Source organism: Dromiciops gliroides, chromosome 5 (genome assembly GCF_019393635.1).
Source record: "Dromiciops gliroides isolate mDroGli1 chromosome 5, mDroGli1.pri, whole genome shotgun sequence".
Taxonomy (NCBI): Eukaryota; Metazoa; Chordata; class Mammalia; order Microbiotheria; family Microbiotheriidae; genus Dromiciops; species Dromiciops gliroides.
Window position 1 is genome coordinate 137,584,516 of NC_057865.1, and position 23,421 is coordinate 137,607,936.

Sequence of the window (23,421 nt, forward strand, 5' to 3'; positions counted from 1 at the left end):
ACCTGAGTTCAAATCCGACCTCAGACACTTAACACTTACTAGCTGTGTGACCCTGGGCAAATCACAACCCCAATTGCCTCACTAAAAAAAAAAAAAAAAAGTACAAGGATTAAGCTTGTTCTTCCAAAGTCAATTAGAAGTATTTACCTCAATTAATAAAAAGCTTCACACTGCTGAAAAAAAGAAACACTTAATGAAAAAAGATCTTTATTTTAAAGCAATGAACACATGGTCTTACACAGGAAATAAAGTAAGTGTTATTGCCTTTAAAGATAAGTTTAATGAGTGATATGGCATATAACATTTTATTAATACTAAGAGCACTATCTAATATCTTTGTGTAGCTGAAAGTTTGCACATATTGTGCAATGAAATTCCTTTCAAGTCCAGTCTGCCAACTGAACAATTACAATTATCAACTTCCATTTAAAGGGCAAATATAGCAGCTTTTTAAGAGACGAAGAAACTTCCAAAATTAGGTCACTGTTTTTCTACCTTATGGTAGAAATTTATAAACCTTAAGGGGTAAGAATGTGGATTGGTAATAGCCAATTAACATTTCTGGAAATCAAAGAGTCTAAGATATACATAACCTTGTATAATTTATAACATGCCTTTTTCATTCAGGAAATTATCTGAGTGAACTATGAGAATTTTTGCCCTGCTTCATAAATGGATTCTGATCAAACATTATAAAAACTTTATTTAAAAGTTTACTAATTCTATATACAAAGAAGCTTCAATAATTACACTCATTTGCAATACTGCATTAATAAATGTTATAAGGAATTTAGGCCCCATTACAAAATTTATCTGTTAGATATGTTCACCCTGCCCCACACCCCCATGATAAAAATTGTTAAATACTTTGGAAATTATAGAAAAGATCTTGAATTAGGAAATGAGTAGTTGTCTTTAAATAGCAGAAATCTAGAAGAATTCTCCAACATCTGCTCTCTTGTCACGGCATTTACTTCTAGCTTTTGTTCGAGCTTTAAATGCTGCAGAGTTATATAAATGCTAAAAAACAAACAAAACAATGAGTCAAATAAGACTTTTATGTGCTTATATAGCTAAACTTTATACACTTTTTGGCTTAACACTATAAAAGGACAGTGTGTTGCAAAAGTTAAGTTTATAAACTGATTCTTTAAAAAAACTATGAATTTTTTCATGGAAACATTTATATATGGTCACATTCAAATGCTAGAACAGAAAGGCTTAATGAGCCTATAATGCCAATTTCTAATTTGTAACACTACAAACATGTCTCTGGCCTCTGCTACACCATTTCTCACTTTCTTCTTAGCCCCTGACAACTGGTGTATTGCCATAGAAAATCTAAACATGAACCTAAGAAATTAGGATGAAGCCCAGACAGTAGCAGGATATACAGCTGTCAAAGTAAAAGAAAGGAGGAGAGAAATCTCTCAAACAGAAAACTAAGAAAGAAAAGGAAACTCCTTTGGGTGTGGTTGTTCCTGGGTGGGCATTTGTGGGTTGTTTTTTTTGTTTGTTTGGTTTTTGGGGGGGAGGGTTAGGGGGGGGGGGCCTGTTATTTAGAACATATGTATAATAAATACCTATGTAATTTGTATAGTCAGGTAGACTATACAAAGATTTTAGTCAGTTAAACCATAATTCAGTAATATGAAAAAAAAATCCCCACTCAACTGAAATAAAGCTAAGGTCATAGTATCATTAGGTCCAAATCACTGGAAGTTATAGTTAAAACCTATCTACTTCATAGTGTAAATGTTATTTTTAGTTTAATTTTTCTTGAATGCACTGAATAAGGTTTTAAAAACCTACCCTTTCAAACCGAGAAATTTTCATTGTTTTCAGAGCTGCAGCATCAAGCATCACTGGTGGTCCAAGCTCAAATACATTCCGAAGAAATTCATTTGACTAATAAAAATAAATCAATGAGTTTAAGGTTTGTCAATAAATATTATATAGCAACTTTAGAGAATAACAGCATAAACACAAATAGCAGTCAGTTTTCCATTTGTGAACTCATAGTACATTATTCCTACATTATACTTAAAGGCAACATGGCATAGTAAATAGAATGCTGGCCTTGAAGTCAAGAAAACCTATGTTCTAGTCCTGCCTTTGACATATATTGGCTATGTTGAGGCTGGGCAGTTACTTAACACTCAGTGATTCTAAGCAACTGTCTAAGACTATAAAGTTGTAAAGAAGCAAATGTCCTGTATTGATAATGGGAGTTTTTCCTTACCCAGGAGAGTTTCCTATACCAATAAAATCACTGATAGTCCCTTATCCCTAGGTCTTACATTTATTCACAGAAACTAACTTTTTGGTCTTGTACTTCTAAATCTGGGAAAATTATGAAAGACTGAAATAAAGATATCCCTAAGTGTACAGTGTATTTTTTAAAAGTTTTGTTAGAAAAAATCTATTTACTACAATATAAAAGTTAAACTAAATAAATGATTTTGCAAAATTGTTCAAAATTTTAAAAATGCAATATGCAGACAATATTAGCAACTTACCTGAAGATGATACTGCATCCCTGTTCCCAGAATCTCTTTAAAAGTGTCATAAGTTTGCTTTTTGACCCAGCAATCAATATACATACGTTCAGGTCCAAATTTAACAGTTTCTGTTGGGAAATCACGCTCCTATCCCACCCCACCCCCCCAAAAAAAGGGAAAAATGTAACTTAATTCCATAGGCAACTAAATTTCTAACAAAAATAAATGCACATATGTTGAAATAAATGCATTGCTAAACAATTTTGCAAAAAGTGATTTGACTTCCTATCCATATTTGAAACATGAATACATTTTGAAATGATCATAGTCTGAAAAGACTTTGGAGCTCACCTTAGCTTTAAATTCTTTAATTTTACAGATGAGAGAGCTTAGCCCCAGATAAATTAAGTGGCATGTATTAAGTAGAAGAGCCAAGACTTGAAAGCCAGATCACTTTGTTGTATAGAGTACCAAACTTTCCCAATGAACTTGAGAATCAGAGAATCTTAGTTTGAAACCCAGCTCTGTCACTTAATTTCTGTGATTTTTGAGAAAGTCACAACCCTTCTGGCCATCTATTTTGCTACTCTCTGAAACAGGGTGATTGAACTAGAGATAATGGTTGATATCTCAACACTCAATCTAAAATTCTATGACTCCAAAATCATTGCTCTTTTAAAGATACTATTGTCAAGAACACTGGAAGCAGTTTCCCATGTAATCCTGGATAAAATTTCCAAATTTTTACAGGCAGAGGAACAGTCTGGGAACATTTACTATTGTACCCTGGTGATATTTACTCCCATTCTAAATACTCAAGTATGGTTATAAGAATCACATAATTGAGAACTTTAAGTTTTCTTTAGAGATAAACTAGTCCATTTAAAAATTTTAAGTATATACATACAAAAACTTATTAACATAGCTTTAATATCAAAACAACAAAAAATTACAATAAAATACAAAACAGGCATGAGAGGAACAATCAATTAACAGGTGGTTACTAAGCATCTATGTGCCAGGCATAAAAAAACATAAATTATAATGATGGAAAGCAGTTGATTATTTCAGCCCAAGGCCCTCAAATGAATGATATTAAAGAAATCTTTTAAAAAGTTGTGTGGTGCAGACTTTAGTAACAAAGATGATACTATAAAAATCACATGCCTCTACTACAAAAGTTAATCTAATGTCATGTAGCTCATAGCCATATAGCTCAAAACCCACAGCAGTCAGTACAACTAGGCTAGGCAAACAGCTTAATCTGAGGACAGAGAATGAGGCTGATAGAAGCTATACATTTTAATCCCAGTTCTGCCACTAATTAGCTATATAAATGATTTAGGCAAGGCACTTCCTTTCTGTGCTTTTGTTTTCTCATCTGAAAAACTGGGATTATATTGATTTTATCTGCCTCAGTATTTTTTGTTGAAAAACAAATGAGAAAATATGGAAAACCACTTTGAAAACTTTAAAGTGGTAATCTTTAATTTCCTGTAGCTCTAAGGAACTTTAAGAAATCTCTTTACTAGAAGGCATTACATTGTGATCTACAGAGAATACAATAATCATGTGGCTCCTTCTGGTTAACAGTGACCATAAAAGTAGCTCCAGAATCACATAATCTAGCCAAAGAATTGAAGATTACCTCCACAGCTCTCAGAACATCTCTGAAGACAGAGCGCTGCTTCCTTTTGTCAACTTTGGCTCTATGTTTATTCCCATCAGTAGCCAAAGCTCTGAGCTTCTGAGTCAAAGATTCCATGTCTTCATAATAAAAATCCTAGTAAATAAAAAGAAATTTTTTTTTTCTGGTCATATTTTTAACTTTCTCTGGACATCACACTGTAAAAAGTTTTTTAGTTTGGAAAAAAAAGTACCAATTTCCTCATAGGTATCCAGCTATTCCTATACTTTAGGTGAGACTTTAGCATACATAACACATGCATGCTGACATATAAACACCAAATGCAGGAGAGACTATTTATCAGTTGCCTTTCCTCTTCTAAATTCATTCATATAGATTGGTTCAACTTATGTGTTCCAAGTCTGTCCACAAGCAGTGGGCAGGAAAAAAAGAGACACAACACGGTTCTTGCCTAGTAGGCCCTTAGAGGTAGAGAAAAGAAGTAGTTACACCCAAAACAAACCACGCCACAAAGGCAATCTTGAATGCCAAATGGGTGATATAGATCCTAGCTTCTTAAACTGTGGGCAGCAACCCTGTATGAGGTTGCATAACTGAACTGTGAAAATTTTGGCGACAGTAAAAGGTTATGAATACCTCTTTTATATACCTATATACCTGGGGTCATGCAAAAATTTCTTGGGTGAAAAGGGATCTTGAGTGGATAACGTTTAAACAGTCACCTACAATCAGATAATTGAACCCAAAGGAATTAATAAAATAACCAAGGAAAAACATATGAGGACAGAACCTTGGGGAATGAAGATCCTGCAGAAGGAGGCTGAAAAGGAACAGAGGCAGGAGGTCAAACAGAATGAAGATCTAGATAAAAGCCACTGGATTTAACAATGATAATATCACAGGTGAGTAGTAGGTGTTGGAAGTCAAAAGGAAGTGGAAATGAAAATTGATAAAGACAATCCCTTCTAGAACTTTGGCTGTCAAAGGAAGAGATATATAGCATGATCACCTGAATGGCAAGGTCAACTCAAGAGTTTGTTGTTTTGCTTTTCTTTTAAAGGATAGAGAAGACACAGGTATGTTTTTTAAGGTGACAGAAAAGGAGCCAGTGGATAGATAAGAAAAGAGTAAATGACTATGGGTAACAAATTCATAAAGAAAATGAGACAGAGGGGGATGGAGAGAACAAGAGTGACTGTGATACAAGGAGAATATTCTACCTTTTAATCAGAGATTGGAGGAAAGGAAGAGATAATGGGTAGTGATAAAGAATAGTGTTGAGGTGAAGAGTAAGGAGAGAGTAGTTTGCAACATAGAACCTCTATTTTATTGGTCAAAGAGAAGACAAATATCTGCTAAGGATCAAGGAGGAAGATAATATAAAAAATTTGAGGAGAGAGGATGTCTGGAGAGCCACTGTGTAAAGTGTAAAAGAGTCGAGTAGGGAAACACTCAAAGGACTGTGTGGATAACAATTCTTTACAATTGACATGCAGCGGTGAGGGCTAAGATGAAAATGGGGAACGAATTCAGTGTCCACAGCTGTGTGACTTTTCCTTTCAGTATTCATCTGATCAAAGTATTTAAAAAACTAACACTTCGATCTCGCTAATAAAACTTCAAACCACAAATTTAGGAACAATGTGGAACTATACCCCAAAGGGCTATAAAACTGTGCAAATATATCCCAAAGAGATCAAAGCAAAAAAGAAAAGGACCTATATATACAAAAATATTTATAACAGCTCTTTTTGTGGTATATAAGAACTGAAAACTTAGAGGGTGTTCATCAAGTGGGGAATGGCTGAACAAGTTGTGGCATATGATTATAATGAAATACCATATTTGTGCTGTGGGAATGACAAGGGGGTGGTTTCAGAAAAACCTGGACTTATATGAATTGATACAAAATGAAGTGAGCAGATTCAGGAGACCGTTGTATACAGAAACAGCAATATTTTAACTATGATCAAATGTGAAAGACCTAGCTACTCTGATCAATACAATGACCAAAGAAAATTCCAAAGTACTCATGATGAAAAATCATGTCCACTAACAGTTAAGAAATCTGTTCTTGGGGCAGCTAGGTGGCACAGTGGATAGAGCACCGGCTCTGGAGTAAGGAGTACCTGAGTTCAAATCCAGCCTCAGACACTTAACTAGCTGTGTGACCCTGGGCAAGTCACTTAGCCCCAAATGCCTCACTTAAAAAAAAAAAAAAAAAGAAATCTGTTCTTTACCAAAAGAATTAACAGTACTGGTCTTGTATCACCACAATGCCAATTTCTTGCCATTTGTGGAAGATAGCATAGTATAGATAAAAACCACTGGACCTGGCATCAGGAAGATTTTGAGTCCTGCTCAGAAACTGGCAGCTAGGTGGAGCAATGGATAAGAATGCCAGGTCTGCCATCAGAAAGACCCATCTTCCTGAGTTCAAATTTGACCTCCGACATTTACTAGCTATGTCACCCATAGCAAGTCAGTTAATCCTGTTTGCCTCAGTTTCCACCTCTGTAAAATGAGTTGGAGAACAAAATGGCAAACCATTCCAGTTTCTTTGCCAAGAACGCCCCAAAATGGGGTCACAAAGAGTTGGACATGATTGAAAAATGACTGTACACCAGATACTGTGTGATCTGAGAAAAAAAAAATCACTTAATCTCTCTAAGACTGTTTGCTTAACTATAACATGGGACGTACTTGCCATACCTACCTCATAGACTTATTAAGTTAATCAAAATGAATATATCTGTAAAAGCATTTTGTAAACCACAAAATACTACATAAGTTATATGTAACATTATTACTCCTTTGACTGATATTTTTAGGCATTCATGCCAACTGAATGAAATTACAATTCTTGTACCTACTAATAACTATTTAAAATGATTGTTTTTCTGTCTTGAGATATACCAGTTCTTCAAATAAATAACAGCACACTATTGTAAATGCAAAAGGTTGGACAAAGAACAAAAAATTAAGTGCAACTTTGCCATAAATACAGATGTAATTTACTATGAGGCACCTGATATACTTACATTATCAGTTTCTCTTGAAAGTTCAAAAAGAAGAGCCAAAGTTTCACCAGCAGCAATTCTCATGTTTACATCATCACAAGAGAGCAGGCTTGGAAGTTTGTGTAAATGCCTAGAAAACACAGTTAATTATTATTAGACTACAAGAAAACAATTTTTAAAAAATGAAATTCATACCTAAATGTACTATCAGAAAACAAATGCAGTTTTCCGGAAATCAGACAAAAATTAAATACTTACATCTCAATCTTTTTGTTCACTTCACTGAATGGGCAGATAGTCAACAACAATGTCCACATTAAAAGAGAGCTGATATGAAGCACTGTATTAGGGGTGCTGCAGATGCCATTAGTGTCTTTCTCTTTGTGATATGACTTGGTGAAGATATTTTCCAAACATTCCATATTTGAGTATAACTCCTAATTCACAAGAACACAAATTAAGATGAGCAATTTAAATTTTATTATATTAGATGCACAATAAAACATATTTAAGTTTTATACTTACAGTAATGTCATCTGTGGCAATAAAACTGCAAACTCCAAAGCAAGTTGCACACTAAACACAGAAGAGAAAGGAGGTAATTTAATACTTACTGTTTTATTTTTATTTAATTGAAGGCTAACGAAATTGTAATTTCAGTTCAAGAGAAAATTGTTTAAATGATTTTTATTTCTGAAGTTCCCAAGAGCAGTGCTGCAGAAAAGCACTGGATTAGGAGTTAACACACTTGGGGACTAATTCTAACTGTTAGAATGTGATTGTGGACTTGAGTAAATCATTCCATGATGCTACTTTTCTTTAAACAGTTTCGCAAGTTTAACTCATATAAATAATATAATTGCAATATAAACTGAATCCATCAGTTCTCTCCCCTACAATCAAGACCATTATTTCCATTACCTCCTCTCCCTAATCATATCAAATGAAACTTACACAATTCATATAGAAAATGCCATGAAATGCTGATAAGCAAAAAAGAAAAGGTTCTCTCAGCACCTAGGGCTGCTACATTTTTTCTTAATATTAATTTGTATAATTAGTCAATTAGAATCTTATGCTAGATCAAGTTTAGAAATCTCTCCTGTAAAAACAAAGAAAAAAAAAGCATTTCTCTACTAAGATCACTAAAATCAATCTACTTGTTATCTTCTGTGAATGAAAATTTTTTAAATGCTCAAGAGCAAAATTTTTTTTATAAAAATCAACTCAAAGTAAACTGCTGATCCCAGAGAAGTTTATTCTTTGCTCTTTTGTCCTAAAAAAAGATTTAAAAATCCTCAGGACCAGACTTTTCACGGGTCAAATTGAGATTTTTTTTGCCTGATAACAAGAGCTCTTTGCAATCACTGCCATCACATGATAAAAAATTATTTTTCTATACAGTACTGTACCTGACTTCTAAGAGAAAATTGGGGGGCAGCTAGGTGGTACAGTGGATAAAGCACCAGACCTGGATTCAGGAGGACCTGAGTTCGAATGCAGCCTCAGACACTTGACACTTACTTGCTGTGTGACCCTGGGCAAGTCACTTAACCCTCACTGCCCCAGAAAAAAAAAGGAGAGAGGAAATCGACTATGCACAAGTTAATACAATGAGTTTAACAATCATCCCTAATCCTAATTAGTTGCCAAAGAACTGAAACAGACTTGGGAGACCATCCAGTCCAACTGGGGCCAGGATAAAGTTAGGTTACCACTAAAGTCACACATCAAGTAAACATCTGAAGAAGAACTGGAACTTGAGTCTTCATTTGCGATCCTTATTCCAAAAAAATGTGAGTTTTAGCACTTAAGATTTTAAAAACTCTATGTACATATACCTACACATCAGAAGAAGCACTTGGAAAACAACATCTCTGAGTCTAGTCCAAGTAATCACTCAAACATGGTCTACTAAAAGCATTATAGGGATAGCTAGGTGGTGCAGTGGATAGAGCACCAGCCCTGGAGTCAGGAGGACCTGAGTTCAAATCCCACCTCAGGCACTTAACACATACTAGCTGTGTGACCCTGGGCAAGTCACTTAACCCCAATTGCCTCACCCCCCTCCCCCCAAAAAAACCCACTATAGCTCTATGCTAGGCTTTCTAGGATCCAGGATATAAAAGAGCAAACCAAACAGCCTACTCTGCCTTCAAGGAGCACACATTCTAGCTTATCTGTGAGTATCTGGAGTGGAAGACAGCACTTAACCGAAGTGCTTCCATTGGAAAAGGTCAAGAGTGGTTTGAGCTAGACAAATCAATGAATGGAGTGAATAGGGCACAGATTAAATCCTAGTCCTCCTGATTCTCAGCCCCTTGTGAGAAAACAAAAAATTGCCACTTATTCCTGCTACATACCCAGGTGAGGAGTCAGATGTTTTATTTTTTAAACTACTCTGCATAGCTGATCCTAAACTATTCAAAGTAGATGGAGGACAGGACTACTTTAAGAGATTTCCACAACCTTCATTATACATTATACATTATACATTATTTAATAGTATGACATAGCTTAACTTTAAGAAATCTGCTAAATATGATTTAAGAAAAATCTAAAAAAACAAGAGGCAAGAGAATAATTTCAATGGCATTAAATGTTGTTGCCTAAAACTAAAGGAAAAAAATCAATAAAGACCACTAAGAAGAAACAGAGATGGTTATCAAAGGAGAAGTACATTAAACTACATGTGCTGCTTCTGCCTGGATTCCCCTGAGGAATACTTAAACTGGGAACATTGACTCATAATACTTACAGCCTGTCTAGCCTGGACACTAGCTGTTCCATCACAAATTATTTTCTTTAGAATAGGTCCAAGAGTCTTTAAAACCTCTTCACTTTCAATTCCAGGCCCCAGTTGTACACAAAGAATACATGCCAGTGCTGCAGCTGCACGCTGTTCGTCGTTTTTTCCTGGGGGAGGAAACAAAAGTAAAAATAAAATTGACTATGCAATGGCCACAAGTAAATTAACCTTGATTTAAGAGAGAGGATAACCATTTTTCTAAAAATGGCAACACCATAGTCTTATTTGACTTTATAATGTCTATTCCCCAAGCCCCTGTAACTGTTGTATGTTTAGCTAGAGCAAGTAATCTTTGTAGCCTCTGTAGAGTTAAGAAATGCTTAAAACTTGATAAAATATGAAAAGTAAATAAGCTTAGGGCAGCTAAGTGGTACAACTGATAGAGTGCTGAGCCTGGAGTCAGGAAGACTATTCTTCCTGAGTTCAAATTTGGTCTGAAAAACTTACTAGCTGTGTACCCTGGGCAAGTTATCTTTTACCCTATTTATCTCAGTTTCCTCATCTGTAAAACGAGCTGGAGAAGGAAATGGCAAACCATTCCAGTATCTTTGCTAAGGAAAACCCAAATGGGGTCACAGAGTCAGACATGACTGAAACAAATGAACAACAAAAAAAGAGCTGAATTAACAGCTTGTTGACTAATTTCTTCCAAAGCATTTCAGATTATTTCTATTACTGCCTAACCTAAATTACACCCTTAAACAGTGCTTTGGTCTCCTTTCAAATTACGTGTTTATTTGTATACCTTTTTTCTTTCTTAGGGTTAGTACCATCTCTCTCCCTACCCCATCTTCAAAGTATGCCTGAAGACCCTACCATAACCTGCCACTGCTGTTACCTAAATGGAGATATGTTTGGACAATAGATTGATAAATAAGCCAAAGGGGAGAAGAGGGAGGAAGACTTCCCTACAGAATAAAAGGAAAAGTTCCTGGCCTGGCCATCTGCATAGTGTTCTTTTCATTAAAATTTCCCTGATAGTCAAGAATTTTTATTTGTACAATTGCATATGACAAATTTTTTTATGAGTATAACTAAAATTATTATTTTGAGAATCATGGAGACTATATATTTCTACATGTTCAAGTGAAATTAAAGCAAATTAATACTGGATTAATAGTACTTTAAAAGAGAACTCATATGTTAAATATAAATAATGGGTTCTCAAACATCTTATCTAAAGTTCTGCAATTCACATCCATAATACATGCAAAGTCATAACTTATGATCAATGCTTTTAAAAAACGAAGTGGGAAGATTCAGGAATTTCTTCAACCAAAAAGGCCTGTCCACAGTAACCCAGTCAGCTATTAAACAGGTGAAAAATGGTATTGAGGCCTCCTGAATAGACTGATTGAGGCATACTGTATCTATTTCAAATTTCCTCGCTACAAAAATTATCAGAAACTTTCAGAAAAACCCTTGAAAAAAACTTACCACAACCAATGAGTCATCCCAAAGTAAGGCCACCCAAAAAGAGCAATGGCATCACAATGCTATTCTAAGTTTTAAAAGTATTACCTTTTGGGGGGGCAGCTAGGTGGCGCAGTGGATAGAGCACTGGCCTTGGATTTGGGAGGACCTGAGTTCAAATCTGGCCTCAGACACTTGATACTTACTAACTGTGTGACCCTGGGCAAGTCACTTAACCCTCATTGCCCCACACACACAAAAAAAAAAAAACAAAGTATTACCTTTTTTTAAGCAGCGTTCAATGCTGTCTGTTAATGTTATTCGTCTCTCCAGAATAAATTCATAAAGAATTTTAGAAGCCATTGCATTTTTAAGGCCTTCAAGAGCAGCCTGTCTTGTCTTCGCACTATTGAAAATAAAACAACATTTAGACATGATCAAAGCTAAGATGCTTTTAGGTTGACAGTAGATAGCTCATTTTTTTTAATAACTCTAGGATACTAAGTATTAAAATTATATGGTTCTTTTTGTTGTTTGTCCTTCATTCTCAAAAAGGACCATAACATGGGGAGGTGATGTCATGACTTGCAGCGAATTAGATTTAAGTGAGGAAGTCATCAGCCTCACTCCTCCAGAGCCACCTAGTTCAAATGGCAAGATATACATCAAGTCAACGGAGATGGCTCCAGATGTTTGAGGCAAGTGGGTTAAGTGACTTGCTCAGGGTCACACAACTAGCAGTGTTAAGTGTCTGGGGCCAGATTTGAAATAGGGTCCTTCTGACTCTAGGAGTTACTCACTGCACCACCTAGCTGCCCCTTACATGGTTCTTATGTAACAACTCAGTTTCTCCATTTTCCTGTTTTATCCCATTATGAGGCAGAAGGAAAAAGTTAAAGCTACTTTTGTACTTTCTAGTTAAAAACTAATTGTCATCATGCTAAATATATTTCAATAATTTTAAAAATACAGGTATCTAATTGTATATGAACACTAATCTAAAAAATATTACTCATTTGAATCCATTTATTGACATTCAGGTGATTAATTCCATAGCCTGGGTTTAGAATCCAAAAGAAAAAGAAAAAACATCAAAATTCAATAGTTTGGACCTTAGGAAAAATATGCTGTCCCATGTGATTTTTTTCCCCCAAAATACTGCTTACCTCTTGTCAAATGTTAGGTCAATGAATCCCTTCAGTTTGTATTCTAAATCTTCCTGAGTTCCTTCTTCATCAAGGACTTCTGGCCCTAATAAAATACAAGCCAAGAAATATTAGCTTTAATAGAAAGACGAAGGAATAGGGCAATTGTTTGTCTCAATTTCTAAAAAGATTTTCCATAATTCTACTTTAAAACAAATACCCTTTCATCTGAAGTAAAATCTACTCTCATAGTTGCAAAAGGAAGCATACCATCCTCAGCAAAGCTAGCAGGATCGCTGAAACCACTGCAATGGCTCATTGTTTCAATTGATGCATCTTCATCACTAAAAGGCTGCACATTTCGGTGTTGGCCACCTAGAAAGGAAGGGAGAAAAAGTTAGATGATTTGATAATATATTCACCTGATTTTCATGATGATTTTAAAATGCAGAACTGACCTGTTTTAAGCATTTTGATTTCTCTTTCTCTTATACATGAACATGACCCTATGTCATCATTACTTATATCATGTTTCTTCCTAATAAGACCATAAATCCACTACTCGTGAAAACCTCTAGCACCTAGCACAGTTATGCACACAGTAACTTCTTAATATTAATCTCATCCAGGGAACCACAGAACAGCGAAAAGAGCCAGACTCGGAGCCAGGGCACTTAAGTCGGTCTATCAATCGATAAGCATTTATTAAATGCCTACTACATGCCAGGCACTGTGCTAAGTGCATTGGATCTAAGTTTGAATTCCAAGTCTCTTATATCAGTAATATCTACATGTCTTTGAGCAAATCACTTTCTGGGCCTCAGTTTCCTAACCTACAAAATGAAGGAGTTGGACTCAAAGATTTCCAATTCTTTCCACTTCTAACTTCTAACCTCTTAACAACAAAAGTCCAAGTTTACAAAATTGAGGGATGGAGGGAGCAGGGAAGGATCATTCATAATGGAAGTGGATTCACTGCTTTACTAATACAAACTCTCCATTCTTAGTGTTGACCAACACTGACTAAAGATGGAACAGTTACAGTTATATACATGGTATTTAAAGAAAAATAGGCTATCTTGGTTCTAAAATACTAAATCAAATCTCCCCAGTAATGCCCAATTTTAGAATTATAATGCTTCAGTCACCCTGACCAAATGATATCTTCATTATGTGCATAGAAATTTAACTCATGTTATTATTATTTTAGACTTAATATGTGATTTCATTGGCCCAAGTACAATGAAGATTCCACATCTACTCTGTACCTTACAGTGTCAGTTGTTCAAATTGTAGGGACCAAGAGGGACTAAGTGACAATGCCCAGGGAGACAAAGTTACTATTTGCCAGAGGGACTTGAGCTGGGGTTTTCCTGACTCCAAAGTTAGCACCTCTCACCAACATGCTATGCTGCCTCTCCCTTTTAGGATTAAAAAATACTAAATCAACTACAGCTAACAGTGGTACTCTTGGGGATCACATAAAATAATGGACAATCAGAAAATCTAGTCTAATTTAAATTAAGATATGTATGTATGTATGTATAAAGTGGCAGTCATCAAAACTATTTGGTACTGACTAAGAAACAGAGTGGTAGGATCATTGGAATAGGTTAGGCACAGGACAAATAGTGGTAAATGACTTTAGTCATCTACTGCTTGATAAACCCAAAGACTTCAGCTTCTGGGATAAGAATTCACCATTTGACAAAAAACTGCTGGGAAAACTAGAAGATAGTAATGGCAGAAACTAGGCACAGACCAACATCTTACACCATATACCAAAATAAGGTCAAAATGTGTACATGATTTAGACATAAAGGGTGATATCATAGGCAAATTAGGAGAGGGAGGAATAGTTTACTTCTCAGATCTTTGGAGAGAAGAATCTATGACCAAACAAGAGATAGAGAATATTATGAAATGCAAAATGGATCATTTTGAATACATTAAATTAAAAAGGTTTTATACAAACAAAAGCAATGCAAGCAAGATTAGAAGGAAAAGCAGAAAGCTGGGAAACAATTTTTACAGACAAGGTTTCTGATAAAAGCCTCATTTCTAATAGAGAGCTAAATCAAATTTATAAGAATATAAGTTATTCCCCACTTAAGAAATGGTCAAAGGATGTGAACAGGCAGTTTTCAGATGAAGTAATAAAAGCTATCTATTGCCATATGAAAAAATGCTCTAAATCACTATTGATTAGAGAAATGCAAATTAAAACAACTCTGAGCTACCACCTCACACCTATCAGATTGACTAATATGACAAAAAAGGAAAATAATGTTGGAGAAGCTGTGGAAAAATTGGAACACTAATGCATTGTTGGTGGAGCTGTGAACTGATCTACCCATTCTGGAGAGTAATTTGGAACTATGCCCAAAGGGCTATTTGGCTGTGCATACCCTTTAAGCCAGTAATATCATTACTAGGTCTATATCCCAAAGATCATTAAAAAAAAAAAAAGGAAAAGGACCCACTTGTACAAAAATATTTATAGCACCTCTCTTTGTCATGGCAAAGAACTGGAAACTGGGGGGATGTCCATCAAGTGGAGAATGGCTGAAGAAGTTGTGGTATATGAATGTAATGGAATACTATTGTGCTATTAAAAAATGATGAGGCAGATTTCAGAAAAACCTGGAAAGACTTAAGTGAACTGATGTTGAATGAAGTGAGCAGAACCAGGAGAACATTGTACACAGTAACAGCAAGGATGATCAACTATGATAGACTTAGCTCAGCAATACAATGATCCAAGACAATGCCAAAGGATTCATGACGAAAAACACTCTCCACATCCAGAAAAAAGAACTGTGGAATCTGAACACAGATTGAACTATACAATTTCTACTTTTGTTGTTGTTGAGGTTTTCCCCTTTTGTCTTGATTCTTCTTTCAAAACATGATTAATCTGGAAATATATTTAACGTGATCAGATTGCTTTCTGTCTTGGGGGGGTGGTGGTGGGAGGGAAGGTAGGGAGAAAAATTTCGAATTCAAAATCTTATAAAAACAAATGTTGAAAACTATCTTTACATGTAATTGGAAAAAAATAAAATACTATTATGACTGAAAAAATAGAAATGAATGTGCTTATCTTAATAGAGTACTGTGTGATTATGCCCACTATTCTCACATCCAAGAAATTCTTGTTTACTCTGTTGCTTACTGCTTCAGCAGTACTTAGGAAAACAAAATTGCACGATGTTCCCAAGAATATAAATAATGATTTTTCTTAATTTTAAAAGCTTTTTGTTTTCTTATTAAGAAGGAAAGGAACAAGTATGACAGAGATAGTCTTTATGTGAAGTAGCAGAGCACACTGCTAAGTTTCTCCTTTTAAGATAACTGTTACTTTAAGGTACTTCCTAAAAGTTCCAGCAGTTTAGAGCCTAATGAGATTGCAAGTGTGGAAAACATTATTATAATTTTGTAGTTAGAAAAGAACTTTGAGTTCATTTAATCTATTATCCTATTTTCTAGATGAAAAACCTAAAGCCCAGGGAGTGAGTTGCTTGTGATCCCAAGGGCAGAAGCTGGGACTAGAAACCAGGTCTTGTGATTCCTTATTATTTTTTCCTTTGTACAAGATTTTGTTCTGTTTAATATTATTGGGGCAGCTAGGTGGCGCAGTGGATAGAGCACCGGCCCTGGAGTCAGGAGGACCTCAGTTCAAATCCAACCTCAAATACTTAACACTTACTAGCTGTGTGACCCTAGGCAAGTTAACCTCAATTGCCTCGCCCCCCCCACCCCCCAACAATTTATTATTAATGAGATGCAATATGGTAGATGAACTCAAAAATGAGTAAAAGAAAACCCAGGTTCAAGTTCCACCTTTGATAAATGAGTTATTCAACTGTTTTCACTAGACCATGATTGCTCATCATTGGTAAGCACAAGTGTTTTATTTTGTGATAGTCTTCTGGTTCTATGCTTAATTATCTGTAATTATTTTCTACAATGTAATCTATATAGATGGACAGCCCTTAAGTGCTACACTGTTATCCACAAAACATTAAAAGATCCTGAATAGCAAAAAAATGGAAACAAAGTAGATGCCCATTGCTTGGGAAATGGATAAACAAACATAACCAATGGCCTAAGAAATTATGAATGTAATGGAACTTACTCAGCTATAAGAAACAAAGAACATGATGAATACAGTCAAAGCATGGAAAAATTTTCATGAACCCATACAAAGTGAAGTAAGCAGGGCCAAGAAAACAGTATACACAGTAACTACAAGAATATAAGTGGAAAGAACAAGCCACAAAACAATCAAAAATAAATGTTGCAAAATTACAAACAAGAAGTTTGTCTAGAGATATGAGGAAATATCTAGCCTCACTTCTTTGCAGAGGTGGGTCCACAACGGTGGAATATTACGTATGTTGTGTGATGAAATAATGAAATTTAGCAGATACTCAAAGACCCACCTGGAGATTAATCTAGACTGATTGAATCAAGTGAGAGTGATTGACTGCTGATTAGCCTACTTCAAGTTAATTGGATTGTAATCACACCTGGCTAGCCCTTAAGGAACCTAGACTGTGAACTCAACTTGAGAACACCTTCAAAACCAATGGATTTGGATGACACCAACCAATCAGCTTGAAGCAGTGTGTAAGGACCACCTCTGTTCCAGACCTATAAAAAGCTTCCACAATCAGCTTGCTAGAGAGTTCCTGATTAAAGCAGGCTCCTGGAGGAGGACTTGAGGAAGAACCCAATCAGGCTGGAACTCTAGGCTAGATAGGCTTTTTCTTAACTTTCTGAACTCCTTGTGAATACCTGTATGCTTTAATAAATGTTTAATGCCCAAAGACTGGTGCTGAAGCTTCTAATTTAAGGAGACCACAATTTAGATTTTAAACATCACAGTTGTCAGCCCCGCCCCGTTTATTTTAATTCTTTGTTACATGGGATGGCTCTCTGGAAGGGGGTGAGGGGAGACACCAGGAAAATTCAGGCAGCAATAAGAACATAAGGTGTTAGTTAAAATTTATCTTTAAAAAGCATATTTATGTCATCTATGTTGCTGGGTCCACACAGATGAAATCTTAAAGTCAAAGATCTAACCTATAAATTTTCTTCCCATTTGTTGTCTCCTTCTACATGGGTCTTTTGATACTGAATTGGTCCCTACCAGAACCCAAGAATTTCATTATATGAATTTCATTACTTTCACTGTAGGAAAATGGTGACAGTGACAATTCAACACAAATCTCTAAAGGGAACTTTAAAAAGGTTCCTTTCATTTCAGAATTTCTCCATTTGTGCTACTCCTTAAGTTAATATACTTGTAAAAGAAAGAGCACTGAATTTGGAAGCTAGACCTATGTTCAAAGCCTGCCTTTGACATTTACTAGATACATGACAACTAGGGCAAATACAGTTATCCCTTCCACATCGTGGGGGTTAGGGGTATAATGCCCCTTCTTGCATAAACATTTTTGGCCCTCTCTTCGTACCAGAGAAGAAGTCTGAATTTTGTCTTTTTCTTTTGTGGGGTGTTTACAGTAACTTACTGTAAAATTTGGGTTAAGTATTTGGTCACAGGCCATGTGTCTGTCTTCTTTTGGCCTTTGCATGTATTCCCTGCAACTTCCACAAAACTCCCCCCAAATTTGCACTTAATTTCTTATGCTGACCCTCAATATATCAAAACCACAATGTGGAAAGTAGAGATGTGGAAGGGATAACTGTAGTCTAATCATTCTGAGACTCAATGACCTCATCTGTAAATGGAAGTTAAAATCTGCAGTCTGTACTGCAGAGGATTACTTTCATATGTTGCTACATCTAAAGTACTTTGTAAAATCTTAAAGTACCACAGAAATACAAGTTTGCTATCTGTAACACTTTTCAGTTATTATGGGAAAAGAACAGAACTAAAATTTTGCCTGATCCTCTTTCCATGACTGTCCCCTAAAGGATCTCACCCAAACACATATTTAGCATGCATGCACTGGATAGTGCTAAATTAGAGAGTGTAGAACTAGAAAGGTTAGGTCTCGGTGATCAAGTTCCAATTTGAGGAGTTTGGCCAAGATGAGATTCATGGGGTTTTAAAGCTGGGACTTTAGAAACAACAAAAAGATTTATATAGTGCTTTAAGATTTACAAAGTGTTTTATAAATATTTCTTATTTTACCCTCAACAACACTTAGAGGGATAGATGTTATTATCCTCATCTTACAGATGAAGAAATTGAGGCAAAGGAGGTTAAGTGACTTGCCCAGTATCATACTGATAGTGTCAAACACTAGATTTGAATTCAGGGCTTCCTGACTCCAGCATAACACTGTTAACTTGTGCCACCTAGCTGCCTCTCAAAATTAACTAGATCAATAATCATTCAAGAATACCTAGGCCAGATCCATTAACTAGTAATGTGCCAACATGTCGGAGGAGATGCTCCTTTTGGACCCACCAGCATCCCATTTCCCAATGATTCATCCTCCCCTCCCCCATTTCCTCTCACTTGCTGCCTCCCTCTCAGAGTTCTACGGTCACAGGTATAGGTCAGATTCTTTAGGGGGATCTATTTCCCCTCTCCAAGGGCAACTGCACCAGATGGGAGCAGATTGTCTCCTGTGTCAAGTAAACAAGCATTTATTATGTGCCTCTGTTCCCTGTCCTGTCCTAAAGTACAGGGGATACAAAGGAAAGGCAAACTATGATTCTTGTTCTCAAGGAGTTCACAGTCTAATGGGGAGGCAACACACAATTACATACACAGTAAACCGGAGATAATCTCAGAGAGACAGCACTAATATTAAGAAGGACTACAAAATGCATCTTGCAGATGGTGGCTTTGCAAACTTCTTGCAGACTGGCTAAGACTTGAGTTTCAGTCATGGGGGACAGTCAATGAAAACGCAGTAAGGAATACTATTGCACAGAAGCCAGTATTGCTGGATTGAAGAATAGATATAAAGGAATAAGTTCTAAGAAGACTGGAGAGGTAAGAAGAGGCCAGGTTATGAAGGGCTTTAAAGCCAAACCATTTTCCATTTGATTCAAGAAGTGACAGAAAACCACTGGAATTTACTGAATAAGGAAGGCAGGGTGACAGGATCAGACCTGTACTTCAGGAAGATCGACTTCGAAGCTGAGTGGCAGACACTCTGGAGGGGGGGTCGAGACTTGAAGCAGGAAGACCATTCAGCAGGTTACTGAAATAGTCCCAATGTGAGGTAATAAGGCTCTGGACTCAGGATGGAGCAGTTGTCAGAGGAAAAAGGGGGACAGTGCAAAAAATATTAAAAGGTAGAAGTGACAGAACTTGGCAACTGATATATATATATGGGTGGTGAAAAAGAAGTCTGACACTTGGGTTGTAAGCCTGGTGACTGGAAGGATGTAGTATCATTCATAGTAAAAGGAAAATCAGGAAGAGGGGAGGATTTAGGAAGAATGATAGATAATGAGTTCAGTTTTAGCCATGTTGTGTTTAAGAAGTCTACGAAACAAAATTTGAGATGTCAAATTTGGCGGTCAAAGGTGGGAGACTGGAGTCAGGATAGAGGCTAAGGCTGGAGAACAGATCTGAGAATCATTTGCACGGAGATGATCACTGAATCCATCAGAGGATGTCTAGAATAAGCACCAAAGTCAGGGCACACTGGCCAAGGTAGGATCCTGAAGCACCATGGGTATACTCCCTCCAGCCCCCAATTTTCTTCCTTCACAGTAGCCTCCTTAGCACATGGTCTGAAGTTCTTTCTCCAGGTCTAGACACTAAACAGTTAATATTATATGAAGGAAACACAATAATTTTAAAATTCAGGAGGTAGGGTTTGACAATGAGAACTCAAAACTCTATTCAATTTACTGGTAGAAAAGGGGGCCCATGTAGCAGTTGCAAGGGCGTTATAGTATGTTTGTAATACAAGGAAGGCAATAGTATCAGCCTTACTCATGCTACCACAACAGCGTCTAAGGCTCTCCTTCCATAATTTCTGTGTCAACACTATAATGAGGTACATTAGAACACAAAGAGCACGAAAGGAACAGAAGAAATCTTAGGAAAGCTTGTCTAAGTTTGTCCTCGTTTTACAGTTAAGGCAAATAAAGTCCAGAAAGGTTGAAGCAAATTGCTCAGAACCCCATGGCAAGTTAGAGAATCCACACTAATTGCCAGAAACAGATTCCAGCCAAGTTCTATCATTTATGCATACTTCAGGAATGATGCAAACTCCATTCTTCATTGAACACACATCTAACAAATGATGCACAGCTTATTCTATATTGGAAGCACCACCTACTTGGGATAGCAGCTGAAATAATTTTCTTTTGAGGGGGAAAGTGAACATCTAGGTCATAATTTGGAATGGAGAACCTCCTCCACTCATACAAATAATTTCCAACTTAGCTTGATGCTTGGGGTGCTGAGATTTTGTCCACAGAGCTATTATATATGTCAAACGCTAGTTCTGTATGTATCCAAGGCTAGTTACCTTTACCTACTACTCCAAGTTGACTATGCTGAAATCAAAGAATTATACATTTTAGAGAAAATCAAAGTTGAGAGGCAGAGAAAAATAGATAAAATATTATTTTAAAAAGCATTTTGTAGAACATAGCAATTATTCCATAGGCTTTCTGATAGGAGTACAAGCTTGTACAGGGAGTAGTAATTCTATAAATAAATTCTATCAGTTAGTACTTTTCCCAGAGTACTAACTCAGAATCATCCTCTACACTAAAATTTGAACTATTCTATATGAAATAAAGCAAATCATTCTGAATTTCAATTATCAGTGGTGTTAATTAAAACTTTTCAAAAAACTTGCATTATTTAGTTACATGCCTATACCGACTGATGATAGTCCTTCAAGATATGAGAAACTTAAACTCAATTATCTAATGATAACTAGGAAGGCAAATGATGTGTTTTGGTTTTAAGTTGTTTAGTTCTGTACAAGATTTGAGCCCGGATAAGAACAGAGACAAAGTCAGTAACTCAAATATGAGTAGAGAGATAACGATTAAAGCAGTGTCCACTTGGTCAACAGGAATAGAAGAATATTTATACATCAGTTTCCAAGTAAAGAAATAAGAGTTTGTTTTTTCTCACCGCCCCTTCCTTATTCTTTTTCTTGTTTTCGGAACATCTGGGGGAGGAATGTAAAAAAAAACTGTTCCTCCAAGTCATTATTTTGGTCTAGAATTCAAGTATCCACCAGGGAAAGGGAACAAGAACAAGAGTACTGTGATCAGAGACAGGAGGTGGGGAGTGGGGCGCCGTAACCTGAGCCTGGAGAGGGAAGAGAAGAGGCCTGTCCTGAGATGGCAATAAGGGCTAGTGCTGCTGTCTAATGGGAAGCCCCGCTCCAAGGCCACCCCTGGAGGTTGGTGGTTGGGGAGTAGTAGTGGAGGTCAGAGAAACCGGGGAAGCCGACCTAGATCCCTGCTATCACTCCACAGCGTCAGGCCCCGTTCCGGCTGACGCAGGCGCCGGCCGGTCCTACGCACGAGGGGTAGGGGAGGGGGCTGAGGGAAGGGCCAGAAGCAACTAGGAATTCCGACTCTGGGAAGGAAAGTGCCAGGCCCGCGGGGGGGGTGACATTCCCTGGAGACTCCATTTTGGAAAGGGGGTTAAGAAAGGAGGGGGCTGGAATGTCCGGGAGCGAAGTCCTGTCACCCCAGTCCCGGGAAAACTCCCTTCCTCCCAGTCGCCCCCTTCCTTCTCTGCTTCAAGGACCCAGCACACCACTCCCCACCCCCACCCCGCCCCTTGTGCCTAGGACCCCCAGGGCCTCCGCCATTGTGCGCAAGGGGACAGCGGGGCACGGTCTCAAAGGCATGTAGGGAATGGTAGTTCTCCTGTCCTCCACAGGGGCAACCCCGAGACTAGGTGCAACAGAGGAGGAGCACTACAACTCCCATAATGCCCGAGCCCGGGGACAACGCGTGGAAAAGGCCCACAGCGACGATGCCGGTGGTAGGACGGCCCTCACCTGCTGCCGCCGCCGCTGCTCCTGCGCCGCCGCCGCGGTGGGGAGTGTTCCGCTTCTTATTCTTCGGCATCGTGGGACGCCCGGTGCCGCCTGGAGCTGGAAGCACAGCGAGGATCAGCCGATGGAGCTGCACTTTTTACTCGTGCGTCTGTGCAGCGGGTGGCTAAGAGATAAATCTTCGGCTAACAACAGAGGCGAGAAACGGCGAGGGGAAGAGTGGGCAATGGCGGCAGCAGAAATCCCCGTGAAGAGCTGTGAGCGAAATCGATACATGTTTCTCTCTAGCGCGGGAGCTAAGGCGGGGCTGTCGGGGGCCACAACGCCTTATGTACTGGGACCGCTTGTCGTCACCATCTATGGGCGGGGCCTCCGCCCTTACCGACCAATCCGGACGGACCAATCGATCCCTACTCCTCGCCACCGCGCATCCGGTCTGCTCTGTCAGAAGCGTAGACTCCCAATCCCATCCTGCAACACGCCCCGTGGAACCTAAAGGTCGGCCGGTCGTTGCTGCGCTGCATGCTGGGGGATGGTGTTTCAGGGAGCGTGACACCTCGTAGTAGCGCTCTCCCTTTCCCCTCCAGCCAGCTTCTTTCGTTGTCTGGCCGGCTTCACCCACGTGACTTCACCCTCGTACCCGCCCCCTCTGGGTCAATGCTCAGTGAGTGACGCCTAGGCAGTCATGGGGAGTGAGCAATCCAGCTGACTCATTTGATGGACTATGCCCCCGGGGGCCCTGCCCTCTTTTATTAACCCTCACATCTGGCACCTCGCTTCATGCCACAATTCTTCTCCCTGCTTTCTCCCCTATTTTCTATATTTCTCTTTTCCTTTTTTACACCTCATTGACTTCTGTAGGAGGTGGCAAAGTGTATGTTTGAGCCAGCTTCATTGTTTTGTTTGTTCCCAAA

The 23,421-nt window shown here is 37.8% G+C and overlaps 1 protein-coding gene across 2 annotated transcripts; it reads right to left on the bottom strand.

Moving 5' to 3' along the window:
• Positions 1-190: 190 nt before the first annotated feature.
• Positions 191-22,642, bottom strand: IFRD1 (interferon related developmental regulator 1). 2 transcript variants are annotated; one of them, XM_043968215.1, is made up of 12 exons: positions 22,511-22,642; positions 12,807-12,911; positions 12,558-12,642; positions 11,673-11,797; positions 9,928-10,085; positions 7,695-7,745; positions 7,428-7,606; positions 7,191-7,299; positions 4,150-4,284; positions 2,520-2,648; positions 1,813-1,908; positions 191-1,020 (listed from the first exon to the last, which is right to left on the bottom strand). In XM_043968215.1, the coding sequence occupies exons 1-12, from the start codon at positions 22,578-22,580 to the stop codon at positions 931-933; spliced, it is 1,332 nt and encodes a 443-aa protein (XP_043824150.1). In that variant the 5' UTR covers positions 22,581-22,642; the 3' UTR covers positions 191-930. The 2 variants fall into 2 exon arrangements, with proteins under 2 accessions (XP_043824150.1, XP_043824151.1); XM_043968216.1 differs by lacking the exon at positions 7,695-7,745.
• Between the last annotated feature and the right edge of the window lie 779 nt (positions 22,643-23,421).

Bases quoted from the DNA above. Each gene is read 5' to 3' on its own strand.
- IFRD1 (XM_043968215.1), bottom strand. From the start codon at position 22,580: ATGCCGAAGAATAAGAAGCGGAACACTCCCCACCGCGGCGGCGGCGCA. The intron at 11,798-12,557 runs GTAAGCAGTATT...TATTTTCAATAG, and splicing joins GACCTAACATTTGACAAGAG to TGCGAAGACAAGACAGGCTG. The intron at 7,607-7,694 runs GTAAGTATAAAA...CTTGTGAATTAG, and splicing joins TTGCCACAGATGACATTACT to GAGTTATACTCAAATATGGA.